The sequence below is a fragment of the Trachypithecus francoisi genome, unplaced genomic scaffold (genome assembly GCF_009764315.1).
Source record: "Trachypithecus francoisi isolate TF-2019V2 unplaced genomic scaffold, Tfra_2.0 Lachesis_group0, whole genome shotgun sequence".
Taxonomy (NCBI): Eukaryota; Metazoa; Chordata; class Mammalia; order Primates; family Cercopithecidae; genus Trachypithecus; species Trachypithecus francoisi.
In genome coordinates, this window is record NW_022681453.1 from 37,712,507 (window position 1) to 37,738,103 (window position 25,597).

At 42.7% G+C, this 25,597-nt stretch overlaps 1 protein-coding gene across 4 annotated transcripts in view; it reads right to left on the reverse strand.

The window, feature by feature from the left end:
* Positions 1 to 25,597, reverse strand: part of FRMD4B (FERM domain containing 4B) — a 360,856-nt gene that overhangs the window by 66,747 nt on the left and 268,512 nt on the right. For all 4 annotated transcript variants that reach the window (XM_033210405.1, XM_033210403.1, XM_033210404.1 and 1 more), the window contains 2 exons: positions 13,907 to 13,963; positions 13,085 to 13,107 (listed from right to left, as the gene is read on the reverse strand). In XM_033210405.1, the coding sequence (XP_033066296.1) occupies positions 13,085 to 13,107; positions 13,907 to 13,963 (80 nt within the window). The remainder of the gene's footprint in view (positions 1 to 13,084; positions 13,108 to 13,906; positions 13,964 to 25,597) is intronic.

Below are 25,597 nucleotides of genomic sequence, written 5' to 3' on the forward strand. Positions count from 1 at the left end.
AGCTGAATTCATTTGGTCCAACCCCTGAATGCGCAGATGAGAGAAACAAGGCCCACTGAAAGTTGAAAACTTACCAAAGTTCCCACAGTAGGTGGCAACAGATCTAAAGGACCAGAGGTTTGTTCTCGGGACAACTGCAGGCCGGAGCACAAGAGGAGGAAGAGGAAGAGGAGAGAATTGGAAAGCTAGGGAGGAACGGAAGAAGAGGGAGGGGCCGGGAAAGGAAACACCCAGCTGGCTGTGCCAGACCTTGCTCTCCTCCCCTCCTAAGCCACAGGGTCTTTCCATTCCTGGAATTTCCTCCCTACCCCATTTAAACCTTTCTTGATCAGACCTTAAACCAAGTCAGGTTGCAGCCATTTACAGAGTGAAAAGTGAGAACTGAAAGAATTATGTAAGCCTTTCTCCTGGCCTCTGGCCAAAGCTAGGGATGCCTCCACTGTTTCTGAGAAAGGTGGGAAGTTGTTGGCCCATCCTTCATCCAAAGAAGCTCCTTCACAGGGCTACAGGCGTGAGCATGCAAAGAAGGCCTTCCTGGGGGTTTAGGTGTGAGCATGCATTTCTAGGCGTCACGCATTTCTAGCGCCTTCATGGGGGTTCAGGCGTCAGCATGCATTTCTACACCATCTCTGGTCCCCAGTTCCCTCAGATCTCCCAGCTCCTCTTTCATAGGACAATAAAAGATATTATTTGGGCTTTTATTTTATTTACGTATTCATTTATTGAGACAGAGTCTTGCTCTGTCGTCCAGGCTGGAGTGCAGTGGCGTGATCTCGGCCCACTGCAACCTCTGCCTCCTGGGTTCAAGTAATTCTCCTGCCTCAGCCTCCTGAGTAGCTAGGATTACAGGCACGCACCACCATGCCTGGCTAAATGTTTGTATTTTTAGTAGAGACAGGGTTTCACCATGTTGCCCAGGTTGGCCTCAAATTCCTGAGCTCAGGCAATTAGCCAGCGTTGGCCTCCCAAAGTGCCAGGATTACAGGCATGAGCCACAGCACTTTGGGCTCTTAAGGTGGCCATCCTAGGCACTTGCTGTGTGCGACAAGTGGAAGCATTTTACTTACACAAACTCATTTAGTCTTCATAGCACCCAAGATGTTGGTGCTCTTTCTAATTTACAGATGAAGAAACTGAGATTTAGAAAGATCACCTAGCTGCCCATTATTTTACTAGAACTAGTACGCAGCCAGCCAGTACATACCTAGGAAAAAATCAAAAAGACCAACCAACCAATCAGCTCTAGGCCTATGATTTACAGTAATAAGGTTTGGCCTTTAGAACTGCATTCAGTCCCAGGTCTCCCTGTTCCTAGGAGTTTTGTGGTCTTAGATAAACTAACCTTTGTGAGCCTGGGTTTCTATATTATAAAAATATGAATACTGACCTGTTGAATAGGATTCTTGGGTATATTACAATAGAATGCTATGAAGGCACTTGCCTATGTTCAATAAATGTGTTCCTTCCTGGCCAGGTGTGGTAGCTCATGCCTGTAATCCAAGCACTTTGGGAGACTGAGACTGAGGTGGTCAAATTGCTTGAGCCCAGGAGTTTGAGATCGGCCTAGGCAACATGGTGAAATCTCATCTCTATGGAAAATACAAAAATTAGCCAGACGTGGGGTACACACCTGTAGTCCTAGCTACTCGGGAGGCTGAAATGGGAAGATCACTTGTGCCCAGAGGGCACATAATCTGCAGTGATCCATGATCATGCCACTGCACTCTAGCCTGGACGACAGAGCAAAATCCTGCCTCAAAACAACAACGTTCCTTCCTTCCTGATGGTAGTATAATAAACCAAAGATTTTACCAAACACTTTCTTCTTTTTTTTTTTTTTTTTTTTGTTGAGGTGGAGTCTCGCTCTGTCGCCCAGGCTGGAGTGCAGTGGCCGGATCTCAGCTCACTGCAAGCTCCGCCTCCCGGGTTTACACCATTCTCCTGCCTCAGCCTCCCCAGTAGCTGGGACTACAGGCGCCGGCCACCTCGCCCGGCTAGTTTTTTTTTTGTATTTTTAGGAGAGACGGGGTTTTACCGTGTTAGCCAGGATGGTCTTGATCTCCTGACCTCGTGATCCGCCCGTCTCGGCCTCCCAAAGTGCTGGGATTACAGGCTTGAGCCACCGCGCCGGGCCCAAACACTTTATTCCTACCACTCTCTGCGCAGGCTGGTGGTGGATTATTACTATTGAGAAGAATCCCAAAGGGGTGATCTAGGTTAGAGTTGGCAGATTTAATATACTGGACATACTTAAAATTTTTTCATTGTTCATCTGAAATTCCAATTTAACTGGGCATCCTATATTTTTATTTGCTAAATCTGGCAACTCTAAGGGTGTATAATAAACTGCCTGGGAAAAGAACTTTGAAAATAACTTGCCAAGTTACGAGTTGTGAGCAGTTTGGGGCTTGGTTTGACAGGGTCTATTGGTAACCAGTGGAAGCTCAGCCTAGAAACTCACTTTTCCAACATCATTACTGATCCACGGGATTGGTGTCAGCCTTTTATTTTCTCAGCAGTCTACCAAAGATGCATCCTGTAGCAGGAAACCTGCTTGTGTTCTGGGAAGTGAAGTGTCCTCTCAGCTAGAATTCCTTTGTCATTACATTTTTGTCTGTGGCCTAACTTGTAACAGGGGACAATTGCTCTGCCCATCTGCATGCTTGATGGGGATCAACTGTCAAGCTATTTGTTTTTAGGTCTAAGGAATTTCTAATGAGAATGAAAATGTGATGAGAGATTTTTCTAATCATCAGCCAGCTCCCTGAGGACCCCGATTGTGTCTACTTTGAACCTTTAACTCTCTTAATAACGGGTAGAAGAAACATCATCGATAAGAATGACTGGGAAACAGGTTAACATGAAAATCTGTAAATATTTTTTAAAAATTTTATTTTTCTCCTGTTAAATTCATAGAGACAGAAAGTAGAATGGTGGTGGCCACGGACTGCAGGAGGAGTGAATGGGGAGCTGTTTAATAGGTGCAGAGTTTCTGTTTCTCCAAAATGAAAAAGTTCTGAAGACTGGCCATACAACATAAATACGGCCAAGCATGGTGGCTCACACCTGTAATCCCAGCACTTTGGGAAGCTGAGGCGGGTGGATCGTCTGAGGTCAGGAGTTCGAGACCATCCTGGCTAACATGGTGAAACCCTGTCTCTACTAAAAATACAAAAAATTAGCTGGGCGTGGTGGTGTGTGCCTGTAATCCCAGCTATTCAGGAGGCTGAGGGAGGAGAATCGCTTGAACCCAGGAGGTGGAGGTTGCAGTGAGCTGAGATCATGCCACTTGCACTCCAGTCTGGGCAACAGAGCAAGACTCTGTCTCAAACACCCACACATACACAACCCCAACATAAACATTACTTAACACTACCAAACACTACTCTTAAAAATGGTTGAGATGATAAATTTTATGTATATTTTATGACAATTTTTAAAAAAATTATTCTTAAATCTAGAGTTAGAAAAAGGATACATAGGCCAGGCATGGTGGCTCACGCCTGTAATCCTAGCATTCTGGGAGGCCGAAGAGGAGGGTGGATCACAACGTCAGAAGATTGAGACCATTCTGGCTAACATGGTGAAACCCTGTCTCTACTAAAAATACAAAAAATTAGTCGGGCATGGTGGCATGTGCCTGTAGTCCCAGCTACTTGGGAGGCTGAGGCAGGAGAATTCCTTGAACCCGGGATATGGAGATTGCAATGAGCTGAGATCACGCCACTACACTCCAGCCTGGGTGACAGAGTGAGACTCTGTCTCAAAAAAAAAAAAAAGAATAAGAAAAGATTAAAAGAAAAAGAACACATAGGCCGGGCGCGGTGGCTCAAGCCTGTAATCCCAGCACTTTGGGAGGCCGAGACGGGCGGATCACAAGGTCAGGAGATCGAGACCATCCTGGCTAACACGGTGAAACCCCGTCTCTACTAGAAAATACAAAAAAAAAAACTAGCCGGGCGAGGTGGCGGGCGCCTGTGGTCCCAGCTACTCGGGAGGCTGAGGCAGGAGAATGGCGTGAACCCGGGAAGGCGGAGCTTGCAGTGAGCCGAGATAGAGCCACTGCACTCCAGCCTGGGCGACAGAGCGAGACTCCGTCTCAAAAAAAAAAAAAAAAAAAAAAAAAAAAGAAAAAGAACACATAAAAGAAAAACAATCAATGCAGATAATGTTTTCCTACAAAAGAATGGAAAGTCAAAGAAATGTGTTTCTCTCCTGGGAAACTTCCTACTAGACAAGTGAAAAATTAGTTATGGTCAACTTGAAGTCCCAACTCTTTAATCCTTCTTCCTGTATGTGTGATTCAATGTGTCTTTCCTGATCACACAAAAAAATGGATTAACCACATTAGCCATCGGAACACAGAAAACAAAACTGTATTGTTATGTGTTATGTTATCACTTAGTGTGTTTCCAGAATCAAACCAAAAGGCGTGGAAATGCTTCTCAGTGGGGGAATGTAGAATTCTCCCTCAACAATGTCGTCCCACAGCTCCCGTAGACTCTGGATGGTTTGCACTTTGAGAAGTGGAAGTAGTTCATGTCATGCTACTTTCTACTCCTACCGAATGCCACGCATGCCTGTGTCTCAGCCAGCCGCTACCTGAAGAGGCCAAGTATGCTGAGTTTCATTTCAGGACCAAGTAGCTGTGATGGGTGTAATGGCCTGGTCCACTCCAGTGGAGAAAGAAACTGATAACTCAAATGGATCAAGAGAGTTACTTCCTGTACAGGACTGATCCTCTGTGGTGTTAGTAACTGTCTAAAGATGTATTAAGGTGGGACTTAGGGTTTTTGTGTTCATTTAGTTGCATCAGGTTTAGGGTTTTTGTGTTCATTTAGTTGTATCAGGTTTTTTTAAGCTGTGAAATGCAAGGGGTTTTGAAATGTAAAATACTTAAGCTGTGAAATGCAGAAGCCTGACTTCTACTCTGATTCTGCAGTTCATGGAGTAGAGTGTGTGGTCCAGCAAGAGGCTGAAATAAGTGTGGAAAATGCTGCTTATGTGTCCCCTTCTGGGAGATTTATAGCGCTCATGAGCAGATTGAAAACTTAGCTAAGAGAACTTGGGGAACTTTAACTTTTAACTAAGTATTGTAGCCGGGCGCGGTGGCTCAAGCCTGTAATCCCAGCACTTTGGGAGGCCGAGGCGGGTGGATCACAAGGTCAGGAGATCAAGACCATCCTGGCTAACATGGTGAAATCCCGTCTCTACTAAAAATAAAAAAAACTAGCCGGGTGTGGCGGCGGGCGCCTGTAGTCCCTGCTACTCGGAGGCTGAGGCAGGAGAATGGCGTGAACCTGGGAGGCAGAGATTGCAGTGAGCCGAGATCGCGCCACTGCACTCCAGCCTGGGCAACACAGCGAGACTCCGTCTCAAAAAAAAAAAGTGTTGTAGAGAGGAAAATCACTTCTCAAGAGTTTTTTCACAAAAGTGTTTTGTTGATTCATCAAAGGCCCAACCTGAAATAAGACAAAAACATTCCATTTCTGTCAAGTAAGCCTTCTTTATTCTGCTGGCCAGGAAGGTAATGATTCTTACAAATTTGTGTTGGGATACAAAAAAAGAAACTGGCTGGGTGTCGTCGCTCACACCTGTAATCCCAGCACTTCTGGGAGGCTGAGTCTGACAGATTATGAGATTTAGGTGTTTGAGACCAGTCTGGCCAACATGGTGAAACCCCATCTCTACTAAAAATAAAAAAAAATAGCCAGGTGTGGTGGCTAATTTCAAGAATTACTTGAACCCAGGAGGCGGAGTTTGCAGTGAGCTGTGATTAAATCATTGCACTCCAGCCTGCACAACAGACCAAGGATCCATCTCAAAAAAACACAACAAAACAAAAACCCAAAAAACAAAAAAGGAAACCTCTAACAGTGGTAAAATGCATGTGGTTTGGAGCCCTAATTTGCCACTGTCTAGCTATGTGACCTAAGTAGTAAGCTACTTAACAGCTACAAAGTTCAGTTTTCTTATCTATAAAATGGGGACAATGACAGTGCCATCACAGGGTTGCTGTGAGGATTAAACATATTAATAACAGTAACAATGGCAAATATTGTTTATTGAGACAAAGAAACGGTTCCAGAGAGGCTAGGCAAACTACCCACAGGTACATAACAAGTGGCTGGGCCTGGATTTGAACCCAGGCAGTTAAATTCCAAAGCTCCTCTCTTCACTACAGCCTCCCCATAGCGCTTTGCCCACGGGAGATGATATTTTTATTATTGATACTGACAGTAAAGGCTCTGGAAATGAAATTAGATTTCAGAGCTTTAAGTGCTCCAGAGGTGTAAGAACTAAGGGGCAAATTTCTTGAAAATGTTTTTATCCTCCCTTTGTTAACTAGTCTCCAGAGCATCCAAGGAAATTCCTTTCCCATGGGAAATAGCTGCATTTTTTTTTTTTTTTTGTAGCACAGCTGTAAATTGTGAATATTCCCTTCCCACTTGAAGCTAAGTGTTAACATAACTCTCATTCTGACCCAGCATTGAATTGCAAAATGTACTCACTCACTTTTTCTTACAAGTAGAAGCACCCTAATCACATAGTTACTTGGTAACTTTCACCTCTCAAAATCTTAAACAAAAAGAAAGAAAGAAAGAAAGAAAAGGCCAGGCACAGTGGCTCATGCCTGTAATCTGTAATCCCAGCACTTTGGGAGGCTGAGGATGGTGGATCACGAGCTCAGGAGTTCAAGACCAGCCTGGCCAACATGGTGAAACCCTGTCTCTACTAAAAAATACAAAAATTAGCTGGGCATGGTGGTGGACGCCTGTAATCCCAGCTAGTTCAGGAGGCTGAGGCAGGAGAATTGCTTGAACCCGGACGGCAGAGGTTGCAGTGAGCTGAGATCACACCACTGCACTCCAGCCTAGGCAACAAGAGTGAAACTCTGTCTCAAAAAAAAAAAAAAAAAAGCTTTGCTTTTACAAACGTTTTTGTGGCTGGCAGCTGGGTGATAAAGCCTTGCCTCCTTGCCATGTCAGCTTTCAGGAATTCTCTGTTTGTCTGTGTTGTGTTACCCAAGTGGCCTGTTATCTTTGCAGTTTAAGGGCTGACTTGGAAATTCAGACTGTCATCTATTTAAAGAAAATGGAAGTCCCCACTTCACTATTTTAATTAACTTTCAGAGAGCAGGGTTTCCTACTGGTTATGATAATGTTAACTTAAAATACTCTGAAGGAAACACGGCAGGAAGCAAAATAAAAAGGGGAGGATTGCTATTTTTAAAGGCATTCTAGGAAGAAGAGTTTGAGCAAAGCCATGAAGGCACATAGCATGGGCTATACGAAGAAAAAGGAAGAGAGGCATGAGCAGATACTAAGGAGTATGCACAGCAGAGAATGGGAGATTAAATGTGTAATGCCGACCAAGTATGGCCTTGAACGCCAGGTTGTGGTGTTGGTAGGCAGGTGTCTGTGTGCAATGAGAAACTAAGAGATTTTTAGAAATAAACAACAATGATCAAATCTATGTCTCGTTTTTTTTGTTGTTGCTGTTTTTTTGTTTTTGAGACGGAGTCTCGTTCTGTCTCCCAGGCTAGACTACAGGCGCCCGCCACCTCGCCCGGCTAGATTTTTGTATTTTTTAGTAGAGACGGGGTTTCACCGTGTTAGCCAGGATGGTCTCCATCTCCTGACCTCGTGATCCACCCGTCTCAGCCTCCCAAAGTGCTGGGATTACAGCCTTGAGCCACGGCGCCCGGCAAATCTATGTCTTAGGAAGGTAGCTGGAGGTTACGCGCAGGCAGTAGTGTGTGGCGGAATCAGAACAGATCTGAGAACTCACCAGCAATGTAACAATCTCTTTGGGCTTAAAATTTACATTTATTACTTTGCTCAATGGAGATAACAGCTATTGTGGTAGGACTGAATGAAATCAGACATGGACATTTAAAATAATGCCATAGGCCAGGTGCGGTGGCACACGCTTGTAATCCCAGCACTTTGGGAGGCCTAGAAAGGTGGATCACCTGAGGCCAGGAGTTCAAGATCAGTCTGGCCAGTGTGGTGAAACCCTGTCTCTACTAAAAATACAAAAAATAGCTGGGTGTTGTGGTGCTCATCTGTAATCCGAGCTACTCGGGAGGCTGAGGTATGCGAATTGCTTGAACCCGGGAGGTGGAGGTTGCTGTGAGCCGAGATCACACCACTGCACTCCAGCCTGGGTGACAGAGTGAGACTCCATCTCAAAAAATAATATATAAAATAACACTGTAATACTCAATTATTAGCTCAACACATAATTCATACACACACACACACACACACACACACACTTTTACAGTCAGGCTGAATGGGAGGGAATGAGGACTGAGAAAGTTGTGGTGCTGATCAACAGAAGGAAAGGAGGGAACTATCTGACAGGTGGAAAAAAGATGGGAAGGGAAAGGGGAAATCTCAGAGAGCATTCAAGAGAGAATGGAGCTGTAATTCAAAGGGAGACAGTGGAAGAGGAGCTGGTTTGGAGGCTGGGCTGTTGGTGAGGTCAGCTTTGGAAATACTCAAGAAAGAGGTGGATATTCACAAGGAGTGGACTAGAGCAGCCTTAAGAATTAGGTGTTCAGTCATTGTTTTTACTGAAAAAGCCACTTTGCCTAGGAAGGTATTTGGGGACATATTTTGGTCAACGTTTATTTATTTATTTATTATGTTTTTTGAGACAGAGTCTCAATGCCTGTAGTCCCAGCCGCTTGGGAGGCTAAAGCAGGAGAATTGCTTGAACCCAGGAGGCGGAGGTTGCAGTGAGCCAAGATGGCGCCATTGCACTTCAGCCTGAGCGACAGAGCCAGACTCTGTCTCAACAACAACAAAAAAAATCCCAGCATTTTGGGAAGCTGAGGCAGGCAGATCACTGAGGTCAGGAGTTTGAGACCAGCCTGGTCAACATGATGAAACCTCATCTCTACTAAAAATACAAAAATTAGCTGGGCATGGCGGTATGTGCCTATAATCCCAGTTACTCAGGAGGCTGAGGCAGGATAACTGCTTGAACGCAGGAGGTGGAGGTTGTGGTGAGCTGCACTCCAGCCTGGGTGACAGAGTAAGACTAAAAATAAATACACATAGATGTTCATCACAGCATTTTTTATATTAGCTTTATGGGGGAAAAAAGCTAATATAAATAACACCATGATGAACATCTTTTCTCCCATTATATGGGAAACAAGTAATATTTGTAACAATAGGGGAGTCCATCATGTCCATCAATTTGGTAAAATAAAATGGATTGCAGGAACTGTTCTAAGTACTTTACAAATGCAATATTAATTCATTTAATCCTCACAGCAATCCTGTGGAGTGTGTATTATAATTGTAAGTCCCATTTTACATATGAGGAAACTGAGGCTTGGAGATTTTAAGTAATTTGTTGAAGATTACACAGGTAATAAGTAGCCGACCTGGCATTTGAATCAGGCTGTCTGGTTCCACAGTCTTTGCTCCAACCACTACAACATTGCCTCATGGTATTTTATTTTGCCTGACTTTCTTTTCGTGATTTTATTTATTTATTTATTTTTTTGAGACAGAGTTTTGCTCTGTTGCGCAGGCTGGAGTGCAGTGGTGTGATCTCTAACTCACCACAACCTCTACCACCAGGTTCAAGCGATTCTTGTGTCTCAGCCTCCCCAGTAGCTAGTATTACAGGTGTGTGCCGCCATGCACAGCTAACTTTTGTATTTTTAGTAGAGACAAGGTTTTGCCATGTTGGCCAGGCTGATCTCAAACTCCTGGCCTCAAGTGATCTGCCCATCTTGGCCTCCTAAAATGCTGGGATTATAGGAGTGCACCTGGCCTTGCCTGATTTTCTTTTTCTTTTTCTTTTCTTTTTTTGTGACACAGTCTCACTATCATCCAGGATGGAGTGCAGTAGCACCATCTTGGCTCACTGCAACCTCTACCCTCTGGGTTCAAGCGATTCTCTCGCCTCAGCCTTCCAAGTAGCTGGGATTACAGGCGTGTGCAACCATGCCAGGCTAATTTTTTTTTTTTTTTAAGATAGTTTCACTCTTGTTGCCCAGGTTGGAGTGCAATGGCGCAATCTCGGCTCACCACAACCTCTGCCTCCTGGGTTCAAGCGATTCTCCTGCTTTAGCCTCCCAAGTAGCTGGGATTACTGGCATGTGCCACCATGCCCAGCTAATTTTGTATTTTTAGTAGAGACAGGGTTTCTCCATGTTGGTCAGTTTGGTCTCAAACTCCTGACCTCCTGACCTCAGGTAATCCACCTGCCTTGGCCTCCCAAAGTGCTGGGATTACAGGTGTCAGCCACTGCACCTGGTGCCAGGTGCCTGATTTTCTCAGAAGAGTTTTATAACGAGGCAGGGTGCGGTGGCTTGTGCCTGTAATCCCGGCACTTTGGGAAGCCAACATAGGCAGATCAGCTGAGCCCAGGAGTTTGAGACCAGCCTGGGTAACATGGTGAATCCCTGTTTCTACAAAAAATACAAAAATTAGCCAGGTGTGATGGTGTGTACCTGTAGTCCCAGCCGCTCAGGAGGCTGAGATGAAAGAACTGATGGAGCCAGGAGGTGGAGGTTATAGTGAGCTGAGATCATGCCACTGCACACCAGCCTGGGTGACAGAACAATGAAATGCTCTGTCTCAAAAATAAACAAAAACAAAACAAAACAAAAACAAAAACAAAGAGGAGTTTTAGAACAAAACTTTGGAGGAAAAACATATCCTCTCTATTCGGGGGAGGAGAAGATCAGATAGGGAGAGCATGGTAATTTACGAAGTGCTCCCATATCTCCTCAAAACCAACCTGCAAAGCCATTGTTTTGATTAACCCCAATTTATAGATGAGGGAACCCAGGTTCAGAAAGGATAAGTGGCCACTCAGAGGGATGCTGCCAGTCTACGTGATTTCCAGTCCCACACTCTCTCCACTACTTAGCGTAGTTTGGACAATTTCAAAACAGTGTGTGCCACCTCAACCCCATGATCACTCAGGAAAACCACCAAGAACAAGCTCAAGTGAAGGCAAAGGCCTGGACTGGGCTTGCCCAGAATTAACTTGCCAACCTTGATGGCCTAGGGCTAAAATATTTGAACAACTGAAGGACTGTCCCTTTTAGGCCTTCCTTTGCCTCAGGCAAGGGATCTTCCCTAAGGAAGTTTTGTGAAATTAACCTTTCTCGTTCTATTCTCCACCTCCCCCACAACTATAGGTTATTATAGCTTCTTCAGAACAACCTTAGTCTCAAAAATCTCATCAGAGGTAGCTAAAAGACCAGACAAGACGATAGTAATAATGAGGATAATAATAACTAAATTAATAATAGTAGCCCAAGGGTGTAGATTATTTGCTATAAGCCAGACGTTGCCCTGAGCAACATTTACATACATTTGATTCTCATGACAGTTTTATGGGAAAGGTACCATTTTACTGATGAGGAAACTGAGGCTCAGAGGGCGTCAGTCACAGGCTTGAAGGGCTAAGTGGGGAAGGTGGGTTAGCAATCCACAGATGATTGAGTGTGAGCTTTTGGGCCCTGAAACCCTCATTTACAAATTGACTTTAGCATCACCCCCCAACATGATTTCTTACCTAGGGTTGTTTTTTAAAAATCACCCCCATAAATGACTGTGTTCCTTGCATATCTGATATTCCCAGGAAACGTGGTTTTTCTGGGAAAGACAACAGTACAGACACAGTAGCTTTTTTTTTTTTTTGAGTCTCACTCCGTCACCCAGGCTGGAGTGCAGTGGTGCGATCTCTGCAACCTTCGCCTCTCAGATTCAAGCAAATCTCCTGCCTTAGCCTCCTGGGTGGCTGGGATTACAGGTGCCTGCCACCTTGCCCAGCTAATTTTTATATTTGAAGTACAGACAGGGTTTCACCATGTTGGCCAGGCTGCTCTGGAACTCCTGGCCTCAAGTGATCCTCCCTCCTCGGCCTCCCAAAGTGCTGGGATTACAGGTGTGAGCCACCATGCCCAGCCTCAGGTGTGAGCCTTTAATGATACTAATGGTCTATAAACTACTTTATCCTCTTTTTTTTTTTTTTTTTTTTAAATCTCCTGCCCTTTTCTTTCCATTAAAAACAATGGGTGTTTGATTTTCATGATTTCTTCAAATTTCTTAACCTAGAAAAATGTAAATACACACACAGGGAGGGAATGAGAGAGAGAGAAAGCACAAACCAGAACTGGTGAGAGATTGTGGTGAGGAATCATGGTGTTTTAAGTGGCATCCTTGAACATTCTACCAAAGCCGAATGGGCAGATGACAAGAGTGTTGGGAGTTTCTGAAGTGAAGTACAACTCCGTAACTGGAAGTTTTCAAGCTTGGAAGGCATTATTGTGTTAGTCCGTTAAGGGGCGCATTATTCAAAGACTTGGCTGGGAATGAGTGCTAGGTGATCTGTAAATAATCTACGAGTAAACGTCTACCAGGAGTCGAACATTAACATCGTAGAGGCTGGGCTTTCAAAGGGGTCACTGGCCTACAAAGGGAAGCATTGCCTCCACCCTTTAACTGTTTCTACAGCTCCAACGATTGCACTAAAAGGACAGAATGGAGCAGGTAGAGGGTGAATTCAAATACAAACACTCTCTGTGCTGTGGATGTGGCCAGTGAGGCAGTTAGAACCAGTGAGTGTCTCGGCAGCAACAATACAACTGTTAGGTCAAGTGTATGAAGGGTGAGGCCCCTCTGGGGCAGCTGCGAAAGAAAGCCCCTATTAATCCCTTAACTAAGCAGCTGATGGATTTAATCTTTTTGTGCATACATTATAACTCTTCGAATACAAGATTTTTTTTTTTATCAGCATAAGCTATCAAAGCTTTTTATAGATTTCTTCATCTCACTAATTAACAGATGACAGAAAACAGAACTTTGGAGAGTTTCTGGTTACAATTCGCTGGCATTCTGGCTTGAAAAACTGTAAGAAAGCGTCATTCCCTGATTCATTCACAAAAAGAATAGGTCTTTATTTGAAGAGCGAAGAGATCTCAGTCTCCTGCCTCAGAATTCTACTTTCCTTTGATTTTGTATCCATTGTTATTTAAAATAACAGCATAAAATGATTCTTTAGGGTTATTTTGCATAGTAATATCAGAAAAGAAAATCATTACCTGGTATAATCTCCCTTGGCTTCCTAAAAACAAACAAACAAACAAAAACAAATGGAGTTGATCAATATGTATTTTTGTTAAGCTAAATGAGTTTTATCTTGATTACTTCCCCTCTTAAAGTTCCTAAGTTTTGTTCTGAAGAGTGTTTCTCAGGACCGCTCTCTCTATAGCCATTAGAATTAGGCACTGATAAGAAAACGCTGACTGTCCTGTTAGGAATATTCCTTAATCTTAACAAAAGAAACATCTATATGTGAAAAAGCACAAATAATTATTTCTCACTGTACGTTTTTAAGATCACATGATAAATGCTTTTCATTCAAGTGGCACACTTTTTAGACTAGAGGAAGACCTTTTAAACCACAATACAGGTAAACAAACATATACTATTTGTTTTCCCTTTACTTTTTAAACCAGCATGGAAACAGACTAATGCCTTTAAGAACTAAAGGGCTCTTTTACTGGACCACAAGAAAATGTATACAAAAGTTGCTAAATTTATATGAAAATTACAGCTGTTGTAACAACTGCTGCCTTCCAAATTCAAGTATCCCAGAGCTCTCTTCCAGGAATATGAGTTTAACTCTTTTCCTTCAGAGCAGGCTAAATTTCATTTTTCTTTGAGACTCACAATATCACATTGTAACTCATGCAAACTATTCTAAAGCAGAAGACGGTGGCTCACAGTTTTCATCAGCAAACAACGAACTGGCTTAAAAATCCAGCAGACACTGGCCCATGCAAAAGTTTCAGAGTTGCAGGCAGTTAACAAAAACGAGCAAACACAAGGGAGCTGCTAAGAGGCAGTTTGTCCAATCTTACCTGTAAAACAAACGCTGCTAACCTGAAGATGGTTTCGCTGTCTACTTCGATTTGCCCCTGTTGGTGGAAAAGGAAAGCATCATTGAACATGAGGCTATCCTAAGGTTGTAGCAAATGGCTCTGAAGTTGAGGAAGCTGTCACAGCTTGGCACCTCCAGTTTTCGATCAAATGCAGATCATACCATTGCAGGGAAAAGTGGGGGGTGTGGAGAGACTCATTGAGGGTTAAGGGGAAACCACTGTGTGTGTGTGTGTGTGTGTCTATTTTAAATAGCTCTGGTGAGGGATTATGTTTAGAGAGCAGTATTCAGGAAGAAATAGGAATGACTTTGAGGCTAAACATTCAGAAAACTTCTAAATGAAAAATTTTTATCTCTGCAAGTTCATTTTTAAGCACCCTGCAGATTTTCCTGGATTCATTTGTTGAGTGTTTTCCTGGGATAATTATTTTTTCCCTTGTGTTATAGTACAGTTATTTCAGTATACACACAATGCAAATATTATTAAAAATATAAATTCACTTCTGTGTCAATGACACATTGTTGAGTTCATATTTGTACTATTATAGATAAAATGTGAGGCCTTAAAAATCAGTTACAGCAAATGCTTTGAAAACTAAAATTCTGTTGATTTATATTGAAGTTTGAGGAACTCTATCAGTTTTCCATTTTTTTTTTCCATCATTCAAAACCCCAAAGAAAAATTGGAGCTCTGGGCCTTGGTAAAGAATGCCTTTTCAGGGTTTGGTGCAGTGGCTCATGCCTGTAATCCCAGTACTTTGGGAGGCTGAGGGAGAAGGATCACTTGAGGCCAGGAGTTTGAGACCAAGCTTGGGCAACATAGAGAGACCTCATCTCTACCAAAAAAAAAAAGCTTTTTCAGTAGCCCAGTAGGGCTGCATAGATATGTGCAGAAAGGGTATAGCTCTATCAATAACACTCATATGCACCTTTATATTTTTTAAATTGTGATGATACATGAAATATTATTACTGAACCATATTATAACAATGAATGATATAGAGGGATCTTTATTTAAAAAAAAGTTTTCAGTGGTAATGTTAGCTTATAAGTTTTAACATATGCAAAAACAATTCCATGTAACCCCATTATTGCCTAAGTCCTGTATAATTAGTACTTGAAAGGGCATAGTGTTCAAGAACATGGAATTCCTGGAAATTGCCCTGCATTCTTTCTTCCTCCCTTCCACCTCTTGAATCTGAGCTGGAGTGTTTCCTAGTTATACCAAGTGCATCAATGGGGAGATTAAGTCATTTTAAAGTAAATATACAATAGACAGATTCAGAGAGGTAGTTATGCTCAGTGAGGATTTCTGAAACGATTGTACTTTTCTCTCACGTTTCCACGTGATTTGATGAGGGTTCTCAAAAAACAAACAATATTTTAAAACCCATAAAATAAAATGAGTAAATAAAAACCCTAGGGTGTTACAATGCCAGCAGTGATCATTATTCATGTTTCCCTTATATTACAAGATGAAAGCAAATTAATTTCATCCTCTCTAACACACAGGCCGCCCTTCTGAAACCTGAGACAGAGGATCTGCTTCCAAGTTTTTTGCCTCAAAAGCTGACAGGCCCAGAGCCTTGGAATTCAAAGCTCGCCCATAATCTCTAGAAACAGATTACAAAATCAAAGGGAAGCCAGGTTGATTGTAGAAATCAACTGCTCTCTGCCTTTTAGGCAGGAGACAGTGGTTTTCCAATCTGGTGAAAGATGATGAGGCAGTTCATCCAACAGGTGAGGTGGGTGTTGATCAAGATTAAATTTTAGAAAGGCTACATTCCTTAGTTCAAAGAAAAAGAAACTCGCGGCAAGGGGAGAGGGCTAACAGGAGAACTCAAAACCATCATTGGGTTTGAAATTAGGCAGGAACGCAAAGGTAAAGTCAAATGTGTCTTAGAATCTTAGAGAAGAAAAAATTAAGATGTTAAAAACACTAAAGATGAATAAAGTAAATTGAAAATTACTGCCAACTCCTCTGACATCCCACGATCCCCCTTTGCCTTATCAGAACCTTACACAAGTCACCTGAAAAATATTTCAGACACCAACTTTTCAATTTAGTAAATGGAAGTTCAGCAGACAGAAAAACCTACAGCAGATATTCTTAGGGAGGCAGCCAAATAATTTTCTACTTTATAAGGGTTATGAAGTATTAAAAATGCTGAAATGAGGAACTGAGCAAGACAAGTACCAGGCTCAGACAGCTCCAGAAGAATGGGGAGCAAATATCCGACTCACCTGTGGACTTTTCCACCTACACAAGTGGCCCCGATACAGTTCTGGTGGAGGAGGGTGACGGTACAGTGAAGGAGTGGGCTCTAGCAAAATCTTGTTCCAGGAAGAGAAGAGAATGCATGCTTTGGCAAAGGCCCATATTCTTTTAAAACCCTCAGCCCCTACCTCACCTTCCATTGAACAATCACTGTCCTGGAAATCCCAGGCAACAAATTTTGAGTCCTAATACTGACTGTCAACGTTCTTTGACTCATTCACGGAGTTTACTAAACAATACATCAATCAGGTGTAACATTATTTGCCTAGTTCTCTGCAATTTCATTTGGTGAAATTTAATTAAGACTTACAAAGAACTCCAGGATTTCAAGCCTGAAGTGTAAAAGCTGTTTTGGAAGTGCTGTCTGCCCAGGATGGAACATTTCTTTTACTCTCAACCATGGCAACAGAGATAACCTTATAGGTACCGGGCAAGCCAACACTTGAGAGAAGGATATCCTCAAAGAGAGAGGTAACAGAATCCTTCAGTGGGTTTCCATGACTGTCATGGATAAATAAAGAGAACCAGAGAAGTGAGTCAGATGATGTGGCTGAATGCACAAAGGTAATATGAACAGTATCAAGTCCTAGTGCCACACCCTCATGGCTAATTTAGCTGGATTATAAATTCAATCAATAGGTCACTGGGTTCAGGTGCCACACAGGACATTTCATTTTTGTTCTTGGCTTCTTGGCTCAGTTGAACAGGACACCAGGCTAATGAGGTGATTATAGGTTTTGATTGCCAAGTAGGAGAACAGAATCAAAGACAGTTTTGGGGCTTGAAAGGGAAATTAGTGAAAATATGATGCCTTGTTTTTTTTTTTTTTTGCAGATGTTGAGAGGCAATGAGGATCAGGAAGATGAAGTGTAATGTCCAATCCCCTCGAACATGGTAACTCTGGACTCCCTGTCCAGTGCTCTTTCCGCTCTACCATGCACTAGTTAACGTTTTATGACTCCAGTGCAAATGTCTCATCAGGAATCCTCCAAAGGTATGTTTTTGGTAAAAACTGGAAACAGGTGAGGCTGTGGAAAAATGAATCCAAATGCTACCTCCACTGTTGCTGGGACTGTATGTTATCAACACACACTCTCAAAGAAGAGTGGGAAAATATTTCTTAAGACTGGTTCTGCTCTTCCCATATGGATCAGTACTTTATGGAAAATTACCTGCACTACATCAATGAATATTAATACTGTGGTCACAAACACTTACGATTTAGACATACTTGAGAAACTACTGGGACACCTCAGTTTGTTTCCAAGCCTACTACTAATTATCTATTTTAAGTATAAGTCTTTAAAATTAACTTGTAGAGCACCAACAAATAAATGTAGAAGAAATGAAAAAGAAAATTACCATTGTACCTCTCCTAGTACTAATTCAGGCAATAATCTTCAATAAATAAAAACTACTGAAGTCTGGCTCAGTGGCTCACACACATAATCCCAGCACTTCGGGAGGCTGAGGTGGGGTCACTGCTTGAGCTCAAGAGTTTGAGATCAGCCTGGGTAGCATAGTGAAACCCTGCTCTACAAAATAGCAAAAATTAGCCGGGTGTGGTGGCTCGTGTCTATATTCCCACTACTAGGGAGGCTGAGGTGGGAGGATGGCTTGAGCCTGGGATGTCAAAGCTGCAGTGTGTCATTTTCATGCCACTGCACTTCAACCTGGGCAACAGAGCAAGACCCTGTCTCAAAAACAAAACAAAACAAAAAAACTCACAACTTTTTTTTTTTTTTTTTAAGACAGAGTCTCATATTGTTGCCCAGGCTGGAGTGCAGTGGCACGAACTTGGCTCACCACAACCTCCGCCTCCCGGGTTCAAGCGATTCTCCTGCCTCAGCCTCCCAAGTACCTGGGATTACAGGTGCCGGCTACCATGCCTGGCTAATTTTTGTATTTTTTAGTAGAGATGAGGTTTCACCATATTGGCCAGTATGGTCTCAAACTCCTGACCTCAGGTGATCCACCTGCCTCAGCCTCCCAAAGTGCTGGATTACAGGTGTAAGCCACTGCGCCCAGCCAAAACCCACAACTTTTGAGTGAAAGTTTGATGAGAAACAAGACAGGATATTTGCATAATCACAAATAACTCTCCATAGATTACTTATTAATCACAAAAGGGAAAACAGTAACTCTTCCAAGGGGAAGCTGACACATACCATCTTAACCCTGTGATGAGATATTGCCCATAGTGGGGTAGATTAGCTTCATGAGCCTCCTGATCATAAGGTATGCATGGAGAAGGACACAACCCCACCTATCCTGTGAAACGAAAATGTTTCACAACTGGAAATTGGGGGTTGGGAAAGGTCTGATTTGTAGCATTAGTTGATGTCGGCAGTGTAAATACTCCCACCATGGCTGATTTCAAGCTACCAATATAACATCATAGAACACAGAGTTGGAAAGAGATGTGAGAATTAGCTTTCATGAGATGATACAAGCTGGCTTCAGCACACCATGGTGTAGCATTCCTGTCAAAAATGCATTACTAGATCCAGTCATGAGGAACCATGAGACAGATCCAATCTGAGGGATATTCTATAAAACATCTGGCTTATACTCTTCCAAAATGTCAATATGATGAATACAAAAAAAGAGGTTCCAACGTAAAGGAGACTGAAGAATCATGACAACTAAGTGCAGCATGCTATCCCAGATCAGGAGGAAATATTACAAGGACATTACTGGGACAACTGGATGGAATATTAGGCAATAAATAGTAGAGGTTCAATGTTAAATTTTCTGAATGTGATCATTGTAATAGGGTCATATAAGGGATGTCCTTGATTTTTTTTTTTTTTTTTTTTTTTGAGACGGAGTCTCACTCTGTCGCCCAGGATGGAGTGCAGTGGCACAATCTCGGGCTCATTACAACCTCTGCCTCCCGGGTCCAAGCGATTGTCCTGCCTCAGCCTCCCAAGTAGCTGGGGTTACAGGCACATGCCACCACACCCGGCTAATTTTTTGTATTTTTAGTAGAGATGGGGTTTCACCATGTTAGCCAGGATGGTCTCGTTCTCCTGACCTCATGATTCGCCCGCCTCGGCCTCCCAAAGTGCTGGGATTACAGGCATGAGCCACCGCACCCGGCCTAGGATGTCCATGATCTTAGGAAATATACAATGAAATATTTAGGGATAAACAGGTATGATGTCTGTAACTTACTCTCAAGTGGGTCAAAAAATTTACATATGAAAGGAGAAAGTGCAAATGGGGCCAAATGTTAAAAACTGGTAAATTTGGCTTGGCAGACACACTGACATCTTTTGGTACTATTCAACTCTTCTGTAAGTTTGAAATTGTTTCATAATAAAAGTTTGAAGCTAGGTCCAGTGAGTGATATGTGCCTGTAGTGCTAGCTACTCAGGAGGTGGAATGGGGAGGATCACTTGAGCCCAGGAGTTCAAGGCTGCAGTGAGCTGTGATTGTGCCACTGCACTCCAGCTTGGGTGGCAGAGCAAGACCCCATCTCTTAAAAAAAAAAAGTTCACCAAAAGAAAAATATGGACATATATTCCTGGAGTGGTGGATATCTGTTTTGACTGGCAAGTATCCTTCTCTTTTTTTGAGCAGACAATTCCATTCTTTTGGATAATTACTTCTTTCCCTACTGGCTCTAGTAGAAACAAATCATCATTTTTTGAGGAAGGATGGAACCTGCTCCAAGGACCCACTCAAGGATTTTCTGAATTAGACCAAAGGGAAGAAAGCTCCCTCTCTCTCTCTCTCTGGGGGCAAAGTTGGGAAGATGTGACCTAGAGGGAATCAGTGGCCACAGATGGAAGGGAGCTACTTGACATTGGTAGTCAACTGTATCCACTGCTGAGCAGGGCCAGACTTCAAAGCTTTCACAGTTCAAAAATAGACAAGAATGATACTCAAGCAGGGTGCTCTGGCTCACACCTGTAGTCCCAGCTACTCAGAAGACTGAGGTGGGAGGATCGCTTGAGCCAAGGAGTTCGAGACTGCTGTGAGCTGTGATTGCACCACTGTACTGCAGCCTGGGTGACACAGTGAGACCTGTCCTTAAAAAAAAATAAAAGGTTGGGGAGTAGGGGGACTATTTGGATGCTGTCTTGGATGTTCTCACTTTGATTTACTGCCAAGCCAACAAACAGTGCAAAGAACAGATGTGATAAGGACACAAATGTGTGAGTGCATGTAGCTGCCTGGAGTTTAACTCACATCTCATTTCTCCTGAGGACAGATCTACATGGAGGGAGGAATATGCTGGGTCAGAGAAATCCACACTGTTTTTGTTTGTTTGTTTGTTTGTTTTTGAGATGGAGTCTCACTCTGTCTCCTAGGCTGGAGTACAATTTCAGCTCACTGCAACCTCCACCACCTGGGTTCAAGTGATCCTCTCACTTCAGCCTCCTGAGTAACTGGGATTACAAGCACATGCTATCACGCCCGGCTAATTTTTGTATTTTTAGTAGAGATGGGGTTTCACCATGTTGGCCAGGCTGGTCTCAAACTCCTGACTTTAAGTGATTCGCCTGCCTTGGCCTCCCAAAGTGCTGGGATTACAGACATGAGCCGTGGCGCCTGGCGACCCACACTGGTTTTTATACAATTAGGCTGGTGGTGGAGGGGCCATGCCAACACTGAAGACTTGCTACTATTCTACAAGGCGATTCTTCCTAATTCTTCCTAAGAGGAAACATATTCCTCTGTGCTAATGCCTATATGCCCCCTAGAAAGCCAGGCCATAGCTGCTACATTTGCACCCCACTCCTACTCACATCCTTTGGGTGCACTATTTTCTCCTTTTTTGTCCAAGCTAGTTGTTAGAGGTAATCTTTATGGAGGATGGTCTCAGTGATATAATGCCCATTCATCTTTCTAGATCAGGGTTTTGCAACCTCAGCACAACTGATATTTTGAGTGAGAGAATTCTTTATTGTGAGGCTGCTCTGTGCACTGTAGGGTGCTAAGCAGCATCCCTGGCCTCTACTCACTAGGTGCCAATAGCAGCCTACCCCTAGCTGTGACAACTAAAAACATCTGTAGACATTGCCAAATGTCCTCAGAATGGCCCCTAGTTAAGAACCACTTCTCTAGATTCTCTAAGTTTTGTTCTTGGGTTAGGCTAGAGTAATCAAAAACCTACATAAAGCATAAGGGCTTATCCAGGTAAAATTGCCTTTTTGGAACTGTGTTCTGGCATTACTCCACTGGCTTATGTTGAAAAACAATATAAGTAACAACCCTCAGAGCTCATTATTTTAGTACCTCCAATGTGTTGTTGAGAACCCTGTTTATTATACAATATGATATCCCACTGGGAGGACCCATGGGAGAAGTTTCTGATTTTCCATTTCAGTATTGACTGTGCCCCTTCTGAGCAGCTCCTTTCTTTTTACCTTAATGACCACTCTGAGTTATGTAAGTGATTGTAACTCCCTTTTTACTTTGGCTCTTAAGAGAAGTTGAATTATAAATTTGTGGGCTAAATGCTTTATACTAACCATGCTAAATGTTTTATACTAACCTTAATCTTGGCAGCATCTCGTTATTTCTACCTTTATTTTCTTACTTATAAATAACCCTAATTTCATCACTTACTATATTTTAGTAGGTTTAGGATTGGCTTTTTTTTTTTTTTTTTTCTTCTTCTTGAGACAGAGTCTCTGTTGCCCAGGCTGGAATGCAGTGGTACTATCCCGGCTCACAGCAGTCTTGACCTCCCAGGCTCAAGCAATTCTCCCACCTCAGCCTCCTGAGTAGCCAGGACTACAGGTGTGTATCACCATGCGTGGCTAATTTTTGTTTTTGTTTTTGAAATGGAGTCTCACTCTGTCACCCAGGCTGGAGTGCAATGGTGGGATCTCAGCTCACTGCAGCCTCTGCCTCCTGGGTTCAAGCAATTCTCCTGCCTCAGCCTCCCTAATAACTGGGTCTATAGGTGCGTGCCACCATGCCAGGCTATTTTTTTGTATTTTTAGTAGAGACAGGGTTTTGCTATGTTGGCCACACTGGTCTCGAACTCCTGACCTCAAGTGATCTGCCCGCCTCAGGCTCCCAAAGTGCTGGGATTACAGGTGTGAGCCATTGTGCCTGGCCATAATTTTTGTATTTTTTATAAAGATGGGGTTTTGCCATGTTGCCCAGGTTGGTCTTGAACTCCAACCTTGCTTGGGCTCAAGCAGTCCTCCTCCCTCAGCTTCCCAAAGTGCTGGGGTTACAGGTGTGAGCCACTGCGCCCAGCCAGTACATTCAGTATTTACTTTTTTTTTTTTTTTTGAGGTACATACAGTAAAATGCACAAGTCTCAGTGTACAGCTCAATACATTTTGACATGTGTTCGCTACTCATGTAATCATCTTCCAGAACAAGATAGCAAAATCAAACATTTTCACTAATTTTTTCATGTTAGGGAAATGTATATATTTGTGTATGTGTGTGTGTGTGTGTGTTTTTGAGACAGAGTCTCGCTCTGTTGCCCAGGCTGGAGTGCAGTGGCACTATCTCCGCTCACTGCAAGCTCCACCTCCTGGGTTCACACCATTCTCCTGCCTCAGTTTCCTGAGTAGCTGAGACTACAGGTGCCCGCCACCACGTCCAGCTAATTTTTTGTATTTTTAGTAGAGATGGAGTTTCACCATGTTAGCCAGAATGGTCTCGATCTCTTGACCTCGTGATCCGTACGCCTCAGTCTCCCAAAGTGCTGGGATTACAGGAGTGAGCCACCGCGCCCGGCCAGGGAAATGTATATATTTCTACAAACTATATTAAATCAATACAATTATTTTGCTAGTTAAAAAAATGTATACTAATCCTGAAAAACAATTTCAATTTGCAATTTTTTTTTCAGTATCATCTTTACTGGTTTGAGCAATTTTAAAATTACCAACCAATTTGAGTATTTCCCTTGCAAATGCATATTATTTGCTATTACCCATATGTGAAATGAGCCTTTGTTTACTTACCTATTTGAGAACCTATGTTTGATCTGAGTTGTGTATACATTACTAATATTATTAACCCTTTGTCTTATCTACTAGGTACAAATTGTGTCCTTCAATTTGTTCTCCTTTGACATGCCCTTCTCCTAGACTGTGAAGTCTGATTAAACTGCGACCTATCGCCCCACTGGAAGAATCATGGGGCCATGAGCAAGTTATTTTTTCCGAAACTCAGCTCCTCATCAGCAAAATGGAAGATAATATTATTAACTTCACTAAGTCATTTGAAGCAGCAGTCCCCAGCCTTTTTGGCACCAGGGACCAGTTTTGTGGAAGGCAATTTTCCCACAGACCAGGGTTGGGGGATGGTTTGGGGATAATTCAAGCGCATTACATTTACTGTACTCTTTATTTCTGTTATGATTACATTGTAATATATAATGAAATAATTATACAATTCACCATAATTATAATCAGTGGGAGCCCTGAGCTTGTTTTCCTGCAACTAGACCGTCCCACCTGGGGGTGATGGGAGACAGCGACGGATCATCTGGCATTAGATTCTCATAAGGAGCATGCAATCTAGATTCCTTGCATGTGCAGTTCACAATGGGGTTCATGCTCCTATTAGAATCTCATGCTGCAGCTGATCTGACAGGAGGCAGAGCTCAGGCAGTGATGAGAGTGATTGGGAGCGGCTGTAAACATAGATGAAGCTTCGCTCACTCACCCACCCGCTGCTCATCTCTTGCTGTGTGGCCTGGTTCCTAACAGGCCATGGACTGGTAGCAGCCTGTGCCCAGGGATTGGGGACCCCTGGTTTAAGAGCATTCAATAAAGGATGAATGTAAAGCATTTGTCACAAAGCCTAGCATCCAAACACTCTCTTAATGTTATTCTCCACACTCATGGTTGCCATGTTGCTTCTTAAATTCATATAATTATATCTATTTTTAGATTCTCTCCTTTGCTCTGGGTGACTGTTCAAGTTTTATATAGTTCCATAACATTTAATCACTGTTCATTACAATATGTGTCAATATCTGATAGGATAAATGCTTTAATTTTCCATGTGAATCTTTGACATTCTCTTATTTTCAAAGAAATTTTAAATTACTCTTGTCAAGTTTAAAAAAAGAAATAATAATTTGTCTTTCTCTTTGCAACCATAGCACATTTCTATTGAAATAACTTTATTTTTTATTTGTTTTAGAAATGAGGTCACCCAGGCTAAAGTGGAGTGGTACAATCACTGCTTACTGTAACATCAAACTCATGTACTCAAGAGATCCTTTAGCCTCAGACTCCTGAGTAGCTGGGACTACAGGCACGGGTCACCATGCCTGGCTAATGAAATTGCTTTATTGTGATCATAAAGTTTTGTAATATACCTACAAATATCACACACATTCTATGTGAGGATTACTATTTAGTATTTTACATTTTGCTATCTACATTTAGCAAATGCTTTTTTTCATCTATTATCTGATTATTATCATGCAGGATTATTACTACTTTTAGTGTATTTAACTTGTAATCAATGTCTCACTGAAGCTAATAATGTTAACAAGTTTTAACTAATTTATTTCCATTTTCTAGGCTTACAGTAAAATTGTCTCCAAATAATATTTTCATGTAGTTCCTTGCAATGTGCATGGTATATCTGGTTGCATTACATGAAACAGACATTATGTCTTACTGCATACCTTTCATACATGGCTGGTGGACTATAAGTTGGTATTGTTTTTGTTTTCTTTGAAAGCAGACATTTTTAAATTTTCATTTTATTTATTTATTTATTTGGGACTGAGTCTCCCTCTGTTGCCCAGGCTGGAGTGCAGTGGCGCAATCTTGGCTCACCACACCTCCGCCTCCTGGGATCAAGCAATTCTCCTGCCTCACCTCCCGAATAGCTGGGACTACAGGCGTGTGCCACCATGCCTGGCTAATTTTTGTATTTTGAGTAAAGACGGGGTTTCACTATGTTGGCCAGGCTGGTCTCGAACTCTTGACCTTTTGATCAGCCCGCCTTGGCTTCCCAAAGTGCTGGGATTACAGGCATGAGCCACCGCACCGGCCCTATTTTTATTTTTTTAAAACAGAGTCTCACTCTGTCACCCAGGCTGGAGTGCAGTGGCGCGATACTGGCTCACTGCAATCTCTGTCTCCCGGGTTCAAGCCATTCTCATGCCTCAGCGTCTTGAGTAGCTGGGATTTCAGGTGCCCGCCACCATGCCCAGCTAATTTTTGTATTTTTAGTAGAGACGGGGTTTCACCATGTTGGCTAGGTTAGTCTTGAACTCCTGGCCTCAAGTGATTCACCCACCTCAGCCTCCCAAAATGCTAGGATTACAGGCATGAACCACCATGCCTGGCTTATAAGTTAGTTTGGATCGACTTTTTGATAGAGTCTACTAAAGCTTAACATACATATATACTATGGCTCAGCAATTTTCTCCTAAGTATACACCTA